General features: G+C 52.2%; 1 protein-coding gene across 12 annotated transcripts in view; it reads left to right on the top strand.

The window, feature by feature from the left end:
* The window catches only part of LOC122160726 (nitric oxide synthase 1 adaptor protein), a 30,623-nt gene that overhangs the window by 9,777 nt on the left and 7,623 nt on the right, over positions 1-13,223 (top strand). For 9 of the 12 annotated variants that reach the window (XR_006168944.1, XR_006168945.1, XM_042819544.1 and 6 more), the window contains 7 exons: positions 7,449-7,541; positions 7,808-7,881; positions 8,619-8,727; positions 8,886-9,027; positions 10,083-10,240; positions 10,739-10,906; positions 12,505-12,670. Coding sequence is in view for 10 of the 12 variants with exons in the window: in XM_042819544.1 (XP_042675478.1) it covers positions 7,449-7,541; positions 7,808-7,881; positions 8,619-8,727; positions 8,886-9,027; positions 10,083-10,240; positions 10,739-10,906; positions 12,505-12,670 (910 nt within the window). In the remaining 2 variants the exon portion in view is untranslated. Of the gene's footprint in view, positions 1-7,448; positions 7,542-7,807; positions 7,882-8,618; positions 8,728-8,885; positions 9,028-10,082; positions 10,241-10,738; positions 10,907-12,504; positions 12,671-13,223 lie in introns of those variants that run through there. The other 3 variants (XM_042819546.1, XM_042819553.1, XM_042819550.1) reach the window with 2 other exon arrangements.

Genomic DNA, 13,223 nt, shown 5'->3' on the forward strand with positions numbered 1-13,223 from the left:
GTTTAATCTGCTGGCACATTCCTTGCTGTGTCACCTATGTATTGCTGCACAGAGCTGCAACCCTGCAGACACCTGCTCTGTGCAGTACCAGGCAGAGCAGGGCTGTTGGACAAGCTGAACGAACTGAGTGTGGTTCAGCCCCTCTTACTTGAGTCTGGGAGCCTGATGCATATTCTTTTTGCTTCCTTCTAACCTCTTTCCTAATGCTTCATCCAAGTGCGCTATAAAACAGGTGATATTTCATCAGTTGTATCAGTAAGGATTCCCACAGCACTATGCTGTGAGATAATTTCACCTTTCTGTGTGGCTGCACATTCTTTTTCACACACCTAGGACCCCGTTGTCCTTACTGCAGCAGCAGCATGGCAGTGGAAGCTCAGCTCGCTGTCCTTTCTGCTGGATGACACTTACTGATGTCTGATAGCTATATTTTTTTTATAGATTTCTGCATCTTATGTATTCAGTTTCTGTTCCTTTTCCTTTGGGAAGCGGCTTGGACATTGCCATATGAAATCAAGCTGAAATAAATACACACCAAGTTCACTTGACCCGGATATCAAATATGCTGTTTTCTTCCAGACCCACATAAAAATAAGTGTTGTGCTCTCCCTGTTGTGGGGTTTACTGGGTAACAGTGGCTTTCTGTCAGTTTTCTGTCTATTGTTCTTTGACTTTGGAATCCAGTGGTTAGTGGATTGCACACCCTCGGGCTGGGCTGTACTGTTGTTTTAGATAACATTCGTCAAATTGTTTGCAGAGATGGAAATTGAAAGATATTCTTTAAGTTTCTCAGCCAGCCTGATGCCTCTGTGTGATACACCACTAATTTTATTGGGATAGCTTAGGATCTCATTTTGCATGGTACTATTATTGCTGTGTCGAGTTGTGCTGCCATCCTTTGGGTTGGCATTCAGTCCCACATTGACTGCGTTCTAACATCCCAAAAGCTTGAAACCTTTGTTAACTCAGAGTTTTTTCAAGGATCTGAGTCTATAACTCTTTATAAAACTCTCTGAAGGATGGTATTCAGGCTTGCTGATTTTAAATGTAGAGTTTAGTGAATGGTTTTTAGTACCTGCATGAGTTATTGCTGAATAGGAGCCAGGAAACAAATGTGTGATATGAATAATTGCCTTTTTTGTCCAGTTGCAAACCAGAAATGTTGTTGAGCACCGTTACCATTTAATGAGACCCACAGGGCTGGCTTGCTTCTGATGCGCTAAGCATTTAATGCTATTGCTTATTCAGTCTTTATTAATTGTCTGAATTTCGTAATTGCTGATTTAGTTACATTATTACCAGCCTGCTTCCTTTTGGTTTGTCATTGCTTTTCTGCTTGGCCGTTCCCATCTGCTTACCACGCTGGAGTTGCTCAAGCTTTTTATGCAATTTGGTGCAGTAAAACAGGCAAATGAATGAATCCTGTGCCACAACCTGGGCTGCAAACCTTGCTGTGCTCAGACTGCTCCCTGCATTGACACCTCCCTGCAGCACTGGGCACGTTCCTCTTGTTCTGCCCCATTTTTCACCAGTGCCGAGGTGGAGGTGGGATCGGCACACTCCAGTGGTGCCAGAGATGCTGCCCAGCAGTTGCCTTGGGCTCTGCCTTGGAAAGCATGTTGGGAAGGAAGCACAGAGTGCTGATCTCTTTGAAAGGTGCTCGCCAGGCGTTTCCTGACTCTCCCCATGGCAAGCCGGATGAGGCTGTTTCTGCAGAGCTGCTCAGGGCAGCCCGGTGCTCTGAAACATGCCAACCAGCACAGCCCTGCTCTGTAGAAACCACACCGTGCCTGTGGTCCCTTTGATCCGAGGACTGCCCAGTGTCAGCTATCTCCAGCATCTCACTGCATGTCTGCACCAAGATGGCGCCCGCATGGCTGCCTCCTCCTCGTGGCCTCCTTATGGCCTCCTCCTTGCAGGCTGTGCTGCCAGCCCGTCAGTTTTAACCCAGGCCTCAGCACAGCTCCATCCCAACTGGGCACGTTGTCTGTCTTCGACGTGTTCCTGCAGTTTGGAAGAGCTAATGAGCAGCTAATTAAAAATGCCACAAATTCCAGTCAGATATGGGGTTTCCAAAGAATGTGCTGCTGCTGCTTATTTTAGCAAGAGATGATAAACACTAAAATGGGTATGGCTCATTGTTGGAGTTGTGTCTGCAGGGCTGGACTGAGCTCTGCTACAAGAACAGCATGTACTGAGGCATCCCGCTGCCTTCCACACTGCACCTCCACTGTGTATCCCCCTACAGATGCAGTGTGCTTTCTCCTCCTTTCCCTGCACCCAAAGCAGTGGATGCAGTGCCTGTGACCATGCAGCCTGGTAATTTGCAACCAGTCAAACCAGTATCCCGCATTGGTGGTGGGATGCTCACTCCTGGCCTTGGCTGCTGGCTTAACTTCTATCAGCTCTGATTTTCCTGAGCTTCCCATGAAACTTCTCAGGTTGAAGGGGTACCTCAGGGTGTTAGCTTGACTAATGGAACTCGGGAGCAGAAGGGAAGGCAGAGGGAGCTGATGGAGGCAGCTGTGTGGTGGGGAACAGCAAACTGAGCAGACAGAATTTTATTGTGAAATAGTCAGTGTTACTGGGGCACCTATTTTGTGTGATAAATGGTATGCTGCGATCCAGGCTTGTTGCAAAGCAGCCGCCCTAACTCTGCTCTGCTGCTGTCGCAACACGGGTATTTTTAGACTGATTCCCATTTATACCCGTCAGTACACACGGCCCTCACAGACGTTACTGAAATTAAACCTGAAGTTGGATGGGAATATAGGCACTGACCTTGTCAGCACACACCACGATCACAGCTCGCTTCAGATGCACACGTGCACTGTGGAGCTGCATTTTTCCATATGTGCAGATCTGCTGATCTGTGGAGGAGCTTTGCCAAGCAGCACCAACCCAAGAACCAGCACCCCATGCCTTGTTACTCCTCCTTCCATGTTACCTTTGAATGAAGTGCGGCCACTGGTGAAACCCAACCCCTGCTCTGCACCGGTGGGAGCCCTGCCGAGTGTCCCCTCTGCAGGAGAGCCGTGCAGGATGTTTTTGTGCAGGCAGGCTTCCTGGCACACCCAGACATGTGTCTGTGTGCGTGGGGGGACACACGGCGTTCGTCCCTGAGCGCTCTGCAGTGCTGCATGCAGGGACGTGCCCCTGCTAACCTGATCTGCGCGGCGTTGCACTGCCGGGCTCTGCTGGGAGAGCACTGCTGTGTGCAGAGAGATAGGGCTTGTTGGGTTGGGTGTGCAGCAGGAATTCTTGGGCTTCTGGAGCTTCGGAGCCTTAAACTTACCCTCAGATGTTGTTTGGTAATGAGTTAATTGTTCGTAGGAAGTTGTTACCAGACTGGGGAAAGCTTCACAAAGCTGCTGCTGCTCTCTTCGTTGCCCTGAGCTGGCATTGGGCTGAAGCCTAGCTTGTGTTCTGCTGGCTGGGACAGCGACAGCTCGCTATGTTTAGGTGCTCTTCCATCAAAGAATTTTCCATCTGGCTGTACCCTGCTAGTGCAGTCTGACTGCAGAGAGTTCCCAGTAATCCTTCCCCTTCTGATTGAGGATGCCAGTAGGCAGATTTAAATCCATACCTGCTGCAGTTAGATGGGTTGGACTGAAATGAGAGCACTTTTATGCGGGTTAATCTTTTTCAGAGCATGGGGTGATGCTGAACCTAGTGAGGCCCCATCTCCCTTCTTTAGCATCCAATCTGCCCAACATAGCGCATTGGTAGAAGTTTCCTTGCACTTTTGCTGTGTAGGAGCAGCGAGATGAGGACATACAACACATTTATTTCTAAGGGGGCTGAGATTTTCATGCTTTTCACACATACCCCTCTCACTCAAGCCATGTACATAATTTTACTCCAAACTGACAAGGTTACATGCGCTCTCTATTAAGTAACATACATCAGCCTGTTCTCAAGAAAGGGCACTTGTAATACTCTGCCAGCAGAAACGTGTTGTGCAACGATGCATACACCAGCTGGCATTATTTTCCTTCTAAGAGCATGTCTTTGAAGATATTTAAACAGCAAACTCTGCATGAAGGACAGATGTTGAAAATAGACTCCCACCAACCTGAGGTCAGAGCTCAGGCTCTTGTGTTCTGATATTCAGAAAAACATGTTTCTTTTCGAAATGAGAAGATAAACATGTTGGTTTTGTTGGTTATTCACTTGTTTCATAGCTGCTTAGAGCTTACAAGATGTCTAATACAGTATATTCATGAGTGAGACATTCTTGCATTTTGTCTTGAATGTGCCCAGAATTCAGATAGCTAAACACAACTTGTAATATTATGGGCGTTTCAAAATCTGGAGTTGTACCCAAGAGGGGTAAGGCAGCCATGCTGAAGGTGCAAAAACCATTACATCTTCTCTGTAAGGAAGCAGCCAGCTAAGGGGGTGGTGGGGAAGCAGCAAAAACCCTCTTTCATCCTTCCCTGCTTCATGAGGAGTCCTGTATCTTTTCTTTATGAAACAGTAGGCTGGGCTGTAGCAGAGCTTATACTCCTTGTTTACTCAGCAGTGGGAAATGTGGTTTTCCTTCTGCAGGAAAGGAAGCTGGGTACCATGAGCACTGCTTTCCCCATGTAGGATCCTACAGCTTGTGGTGATATGAGGTAGCTGGCACTGGTGCAAGCATGGATGTCAATGTGCTGCATGCCCGCTGCCTGTCCTGGTGGTGCTCTCCAGCTCGCTGCATGCAAAAATAACCCTACTTGTTAGCAGCCCAGGCTCTGCCAGAGGGCAGGGAGAGGAGGCGATAAGGTTGTGTCCCATCCCTGAGCAGGGTGCAAATTATCTTCTGGGTCAGCGCAGGCTGATCCCTGTGCGGGTTGGGATAAAACAAAACCCTGCTCATTTGAACTGTTGCACCATGAGCCAGGAGTACTGGGCAAACCCTGCTCGGTTCTGATTTCACCCCTTGCAGTTTCTGTGACTCACATCTCGCTCAGACAATCTGCACAAGCTGGTGCTTTCTTCGACCCTACATGTAGCTACTGCTTGGGGTGAAATCTGTTTGGTTTGAGGAATCAAAGCCTTGTGAGAAGGACAGAACAAATTGCATACTGTGGTTATGAGCAGGACACAGTGGCTCCCAAATGGTGCTGGTGCTCCTACTTGCTTTTCAGATCATTTAGCATTTAGGCTCTTCTTGCTCTGCTGCTCATTCCCACTGGTGCACTCCCTCCTTCCCAGCTCTATTTCTACCAACTGTGGGTCTCTTCCCCAGCATCACCTACAGCCTTTGTGCACATGGACAAGTTCATGTGGGCTGAGGTCAGGTCCAGCTGGGCACCTGTTGCAATTGCAGCATGCACTGAATCATTCAGACTTGCCAGCACTGCACTGGGGCAGCTTTGGGTGGTGATGTCAGCTCTGCCCTCCTGACCCACTCCCTCCTCCCCTGGACCTCTGTACCTTGGACTGACAAGTGTGCATCAGAGAGGAGGGGAAGCTGAGTTGCTGTTTTATTGAATTCTCTTTGTCACCGATTCATTATTAAATTATGGTTAGCATCTCATTAGAGAGCCCCAATGGGCATGAGTTCATTAGTGTTTTATTGGTTAGAGCTGTGCTTCATTACGTGGGAAACGTATCCCAAAGAGTGTCTGTGCTCGTCAGAGTGCTGCACTAATGAACCTGAGCTGGAGTGGATGTGGCATAGTTCTGAAGGCTCAGGTTTGCAGGGGAGCTTTGCACTCGCCTCGGCATCAGGATCAAGGGCCAGATTTATGGGAGCAGATCTGAGTGCTCAGCCTTTTGGAGAATTTGCTTTCTTAGCTGCTTCCAGTTCATGCTGGAGCTTTGCCACAAAGGGATTTGGCTGCAGCACGGCCTGGGCAGGATGCTTGCCTCGAAGCAGGCGGGCAAGGGATGAGCCCAGGCACTGCCCTCACCAGCAGCCCCAGTAGGATGAGGCAAAGGGGACCCTTCCCCAGCAGTTCCATACCCATTCTGCCCCATACAGCCCGTGCCAGGGTTTGGTAACACCTTTGCTGAATCCTGCTCTGTCTGCTTTGCTTTCCTGGGGCTGTTACTCACCCAAAGCCCAGGCTAAAAATACTCTCTCTAACCCTGAGCTGTTTTTCAGGGTTGGAGTCTCTTCTGAGCACAGATTAATTAGCACTTAGGGTCACTCAGAACAGCAAACTTTGGCTCCAGCAGCTTGGCGGCATGGCCTGGTGCTGCTGATCAATGAGCAGCAGGACCTGCAAGTCAGACTGAGGTGGTGAGGGCTGTGCTCAATTCTGCAACTCCTCTGCTTGTGAGGGGTGACCCTTGGAAACTGGCTCCAACGGGCTCCTTGCTGAGCGGCTCTGGAGATCTGCTGCTGCACCATGGAAGCAGGGCACAGCCCTGCAAGCAGCTGGCAGGCAGGCAGGGGATGTGGAATCTGTCTGTAGCCTGAGCTTTGATTTCTGCAGCCAACAACTGTGGCTTTGGAGCGTATGGGCTCGCCCAGCCTGCCTGCTCCGTGCGCTGGGACAGGCAGAGCTGCATCACCCTGTCAGGTGCTTTTCTGAGTCATCTGCCTCCCTCATCTCTCTCAGCCACTTCCAAATGGCTTTGAGGAATTGTATTTTCAGGTCTTTTATCATTGGATCACAGGTTGGGGCCAGAAGCGTTTGCTGCCTGCTGGCTTCTGGCTGCCAGAGCTGATGCATCATGCAGTGCTGGAAATGTCACCCAGAGCCTCAGCAAGGACCTAAGGCAGGGCCCGGCTGCTGCTCCCTTTGCAGCAAGGCTAGCTAATGAACAAGTTCATTAAATCCCTCTTTCTTGAGTGCAGGATACAGGGATGCTGTGCCACAGGGGCGCTGGGTACCAATGTCAGTGGTGGGGAGGTTCTGTGACTCTGCAAAACTCTGCAGTGATGGGAGCAGATGGGTGCTCCATGAGCACAATTACTGGCCAAGCATCCCCTGTCCCCTGGCACCCTGCAGGGCCACAAGAGTGTGTGTGGTCCTACTGAGCCACAAAATGCTGTGGTTTTACCCCCAAATACTTCCAGCCATAGCTTTAGCAAAAGGCAACCCTCACTAGTGCTGTGTGGGACTTTGCTCAGCCTGAATTAACACCTGACCTGTTCACCCTGCCCAAGCCCTCAGTGATTGTAGGGCTCTGTATGCAGGAGTGGTTGGGTTTGGGGGAATCGTGTTCTCTCCCTGTAGCTGGGCTGGAGTTTTGTGTTTAGCCACTGATCTTTGGAAGTTCCTGGGTTTTATTTCCCATCCAGTGATTTCTAATTGAAGTGGGTAATCGCATTATGCTGTCTCCCCTGGCAAGGTTCACTGAGTCCTTAGCAGTCATCTCTGATTTTACACTGAGCCCCCCAGAACTGTGCTTGGCATAGTGTTTCTCCTCCCAGAGTTCAAGCTGGGGGAGGGGTTGGGGAATTGCCCTTCAGAGCTCCCCAGGAGGACTAACTTGGCCTCTCTCTGCAGTATGAGTTCAAAGCCAAGAACATCAAGAAGAAGAAGGTGAACCTCGTCGTGTCAGTGGACGGCGTGAAGGTCATTCTGAAGAAGAAGAAGAAGGTAGGCAGCCCCAGACCAAGGTGGCAGTGCTGGGGACCTGCAGGGTGTGCAGTGAGATGAAATCCATGGATTCCCAGGAATCAGGAGGTCCCTGGCTGTGCTTTGGGCAGGAAGCACTCTGGCTGCACAGGGCTTTTTGGCTGCACACTGGGCAGGTCATCTGCTGGGGCTGTAGGGCAGCAGCAGGACTACAGCAAGCACTGCCCCAGCACTGCCTCTGCCCTGTTTTCGATCATGAGGGCAGCATCTGACGTACTGATTTTCAGCTTTTTTCCTTGCAGAAAAAAGAATGGGCCTGGGATGAGAACAAAATGCTTGTCATGCATGATCCCATTTACAGGTAAGATCACTTGGGGATGGCAAAAAGGCTCTGATGTGCCACACCAGCACCCTGAAGCCTGAACTGAGCTCTGAGCTGTGCAGTGATGGCTTCTGGGTCCGTGCTCAGCTGGGAGCAGGCACACTCCTGTAGGAAAACCTCTGCTGAGTTCTGCAGGACAGCTGGGCGAGGTGCCACTAAGCTCCTTTTAATGATCCCAATTAGAGCAATAAAGCTGCACCCTGCTGGGGAAGGGAGAGACCTGATGGCGGGGTGGCTCCATGGGCTGGAGCCGGGCTGGGGCGCAGTAGCCGATAGGACTGTCCTGTGGTGATTTCAGAGGGCACAGGGCAGCTGCTCTGGCTTGCTGTGCACTCCCAGCATCCACCCAGCGGGCTGGCTGGGGTGGAGGAGACCAGACATCAAAAAGGCACAGAGGTTTTGTTCCTGTGGGTCTCCTGCAACCTGGGACCTCCAGCGCTGCCATGGGGGCTGAGCAGCGAAATCCCTGCGCTATCTTTGTGAAGGGTTTGCTGCTGCTGAGTCAGCAGAGGATTTTTTTTTCACCCCAGGTGGAACCACTGCCAAAAAAGAATTTCTGCTGGGCTTTAGCAGGGCTGTGCTGCAGAGGCTGGGCAGCTGCCAGCACCCAGAGTGTGGCCTGTGAGACTCCGGCTGTGGCCTTGCTGGCATCCCGGGCAGCAAGTGGGTAGTGTGTGTTGGATGCAATGCCCTCCCCTTCCTTTCTGTCCTTGCAGGATATTCTATGTGTCCCATGACTCGCAGGACCTAAAGATCTTCAGCTACATTGCCCGGGATGGGTCTAGCAACGTGTTCAGGTGCAATGTCTTCAAATCCAAAAAGAAGGTGAGGATGCTGGGAACACGTCCCAGCGGGGTGGCTGGGCCAGGACCTGGAATCACGATGTTTTGCATTCTGAGCTGCGGTCGCAGTGGCGATGCACAGAAAGCTGGGCAGCTGCTCACTATGGGCTGATGCCTCTGCTGTTCTCCCTCCTGCTGCAGAGCCAAGCCATGCGCATCGTGCGGACGGTGGGACAGGCGTTTGAGGTCTGCCACAAGCTGAGCCTGCAGCACACCCAGCAAAATGCAGACGGGCAGGAGGACGGGGACAGCGAGAGGAACGGGGACGATCTGGATGTCCCAGGTACCGTGCTGGGGTGAAGAGGCCACAGATCATTGCTGAGGTGGCTGGCAGGCACCATCTGCAGAGCCTCTGTCTCTCTGTGAAGCTTGCTGCCGGCTGACACCTGCAGGGAACGGATTTGCACGGCAGTCTGCCCTGCAGTGCAGCGGGATCTTGCCCAGCAAGGAGCCTTCACTAGGTGTTAACCTTCATCCTCACAGACATCCCCCGTGCTGGGAGCCCATTAGCAGCGCTCTGGGCTCGGCTGGGTGCCCAAGTGCTCTCCACTTCACATGCTACAAACATTTCCTCGCTGTTGCCAGGAAAGGGGCCAAAGCAGGGACTGTCCCTACATCCCCAAGCTTGTATCTGATGCTCGGAATTGTAAGAGAGGGGAGTGGGTGGCTGTTCTGCAAGAGATGGCTTGCACACCTGCAGCCTTCTTCAAGCCCATTTTAGGGGCCCTTTGGGATGTCTGAAGGTCCTGCTGCCTGTCTGCATTCAGATTCCCTGTCCCCCATAGGGTGCAGGGTCCTCTGGAGCTGCCTGACCCTGCAGCACTGCTGTCCTGAGGGGCTGCTGCTGGCCTGAGTGGCTCATTGTTTGTTTTTCCTCTGCACAATGTCCTGGCCTTGGTTTGCAGCTCCCTGGGGATTTCTGAGCATCCGTCCTTTTTGTTTTCCCATAACCTCTTGTTTACCTTCAGCTTTCTGTGTCTCCTGTTCTCAATAGCCAGCCCCAAATCCAGGGCTTTTGGCTGCTGGTCCCTGGAGGTATTTATGAGCCCTGCCCTTGGCAGCCACAGAAGCACAGCCATGGAAACATGATGTGCGATTCCCCAGCCTGCATATAAGACATGCACTGCTCTGGGACACAGCGTCTGGGAAGCCCTAAGGAGCATTGCAAGGGACTTTGGCTTAAACAGGACATTAATGTGCTTGGGTAGCTCCTGCTGGGGGAAATGCAAGCGAGCAGAGATCAAACAGATGGGGCAGCCGAGGATGGGGGTACAGGGAATGAAGGGGGGAATGCAGGGTCCCAGTGCTCACCCCCAGCCGTGCCCTGCTGTCCCACAGCCTGCCGCCTCACTGCTGCAGAGCGGGCAGCCACCTCAGCTGAGGAGACCGACATCGATGCTGTGGAGCTGCCGCTGCCCGGGGCTGACATCCTCGACTTCAGCCGCGGCGTCACGGACCTGGATGCTGTGGGCAAGGAGGCGAGCGGTGACACCAAGGTGTGTGGGTCCCTCTGGGAGCCCGGGGGTCAGGAGGGATTTTGCAGCATTCCTAGATCAAAGCTGTCTGCCGCTGCACTTTGGCTCGGGGCTGAGCTGCATCTGCAGAGCACCGTACCAAAGCTCAGCCACATGGAAAGAGTTGGGGCAGAGCTGATAGGGATAATTGTTTTTCTTGCACACCTCAAAAAAGGGTTATTTTTGAGACAGTGGAAATTTCCATGGGAAACGGCAGCCTTTTCCAAAACTTACTGCAATAATATTTGTGCTTTTGTCACGAGCCTGGGGGAACATGGGGAGGTCAGCGAGCCCGTCAGCCGGCCTCAGGCAAAAATTGTTCTCAGAGCTTTTCAGCAGGCCTCTCCTGCCTCAGCAAAGCGTGATTTGCTTGGAATGCAGCAGCCTTATTCCTGGAAATTTTGGAGACTGCTCTGTGCCTGGCAGCTCTCATGGCTGTGGAGGCACAGGGTTGCCCGTACTGACATTGGTGTGTTGCAGGGCTGCCTCCACCCTGAGGACATCCTGACCGCTTCGCCCAAGATGCTGCTGCCATCATCCACCCCGCTGCCCGACCTGGGCACTCCTCTGTCTGCACACCACCAAATGCAGCTCCTGCAGCAGCTCCTGCAGCAGCAGCAGCAGCAGACACAAGTGGCTGTGGCACAGGTTTGTCCCAACACTGTTTTCTGGGGGCGCAACATTGAAGCCTGGGGAGACCCATCATGAGGCATGTGGCAAAATGCCAAACCGTGCCACTAATCCTGGCCAACCACAGCCAGCAGCTCACTCTGCCTGAGTTTTCCTCATTTCAGCAGCTCTGGCTCCTCCATTTGACCAATGACCATAGCTTTGCTTGTCCCCTGACACTTCCAGAGCTCTCTCCAACTGTTTATCTTTCACAGAATCAATAGCAACCATCTGCCCATACGCACCATGCTCACTGACCATGTCCTCCACTGCCACATCTCCTCAACTCTTGAACACCTCCAGGGACAGTGACCCCACCACCACCCTGGGCAGCCTGTGCCAATGCATCACCACTATTTCAGAGAAGAATTTTTCCTAACATCCAACCTGAGCCTCCCCTGGTGCAGCTGAAGGCCATTCAACTGGCCTGAGCAAGCAGCTCCAGAAGACTTTTTCTGCTTTGCTTTGGCTTTTCTCCCCAGGCATCAAAAATCAGCACTGATCCTTCTACAAGGGTCGTGGCCTTGGGAAATGGCTCACCCTTTGAAAGAGGAACCTGCATTTTTGGGGGTCCTCCATTCCTGCCCAAGCAGCAGGATGTTGTTCATACAGGAAACCACATCCCTGTGGGACAGAGACTCGTCACCTTTGGTAGTTCCCAATCTTTGTGGATCTGCAGACCTTTACACTGCTGATTTCTTTTTCTTCCTACTTCCAGATTTAAAAAAATCTGAAGTAGTGTGTAGCTATCTCTTGGCTGGCTTGTGGGATGGCAGCCAGTGGCTCATCCTGCTTTCTCCAGGGGCTGACACCCTGCACTGGAGCTCTGCCCGCCTCGGCGTGGTTCTCGTCCCAGAGCTGTCACTTAGCTCCTCTCCAATCCATTCAGCGTGAGCCGTGGTGATTCGGTGTCACACTAATTTATTAATGAAAAAGTTATGTTCTGCTGTGTCAAATGCCTGTTAGATGACTGAGCACATTACATCAACATCTCTGTTGATGGTACTTGTTATCTTCTCTCAAGAAATACCAAGCCAGTTTGTCTCTGAACATGGTGACTGGCACAGGCTTAATTCTTTACAAACAAACCAGTAGCTGTGCTGTGTCAACCAGGATCTGTGTCAAACTGATGGGTCTGTAGCTGCAGGGACCATTCTGTAATTATCGTTGCCTGTAATTAGCTGGAGATGAAATATCATTTAGCTCCCTCGCTGACCAGAGAGACTTTTTTTTTAAGGTGTTTCCAGATACCTGTCCATCTGAGTGCTGTCCCTTGGGACTGGTGGCACAAGGCACTGCCCCTCTGCCAGCTGCAACACGTGGGCTCTGCTGGCTGCTTCTCTGCAGCACCTGAGCACCACCCCAAGCCCTGCTGCAGGCTTCTGTGATGCAGAGGGGAAAGATTTTTTCCAGGCTGATGCTGTCAGCACAGAGACTGCGCACCTGCTTAGCATTTAATTGCAATTCCACTACCGCCAGCTGCTGCCTCACCCAGCAGAGCTGTGCAAAGGGCTCCCTTGCATTCCCCACGGTCATTGAGTGTATTCCGATGTGACGGTGTGCCTTCTGCCCCTCAGGTCCACCTGCTGAAGGACCAGCTGGCTGCAGAGGCAGCGGCACGCCTGGAGGCGCAGGCACGTGTGCACCAGCTCCTGCTCCAGAACAAGGACTTGCTGCAGCACATCTCGCTCCTGGTCAAACAGGTGCAGGAGCTGGAATTGAAGCTGGCGGGGAACAACACCAGTAAGCACTCCTGCCCCAACCTCTCACCTCACAGCTAGCTGGGAACCCATGGCACAAGGGGGTGTGTGGCGGGGGACCTTGCTGTGCACCCTGGCTCCGGAGAGACATTGAATTTGGAGACATGGCACAGCACAGCACCAGTGCCCCTGTGTGAGAGGGGCTAGGGGTAGAGTCCATGGGGAACGCGTGGGTGTTATACCCCACTTTTTGGTGCATTTCTGATGTTTTCTGGGGAGGCGCAATATTAGTGCCATTCTGGCCTGGCTTGTGCATGTGCAGTAGGACACCTGCATGCAGGATGGAGGGAGGTGTGGGGTGGCCATCACACATGTCCATTAGCTGTATGTCTGCTCTCCCCAGCAGCTGCACGTCTATGCCAGCTCCCTCCTTGCCACAGAGACCCTCCTTGACCTTCTTTTCCAGTAGATGTGGCCATCAGTTGCCTGCAGGAGCCAGGGAAAGGCAGCTAGCTTTCCATCCTGGCTCTCTGCAGGCCAGCAGCTCCTGGCACACGTGCCACTGTCATCCATGCATTTGAGGCTGTGGGTCTGCA

Source organism: Centrocercus urophasianus, unplaced genomic scaffold (assembly GCF_019232065.1).
Source record: "Centrocercus urophasianus isolate 14NV4802_14NV808 unplaced genomic scaffold, USGS_Curo_1.0 seq_18, whole genome shotgun sequence".
NCBI lineage: Eukaryota > Metazoa > Chordata > Aves > Galliformes > Phasianidae > Centrocercus > Centrocercus urophasianus.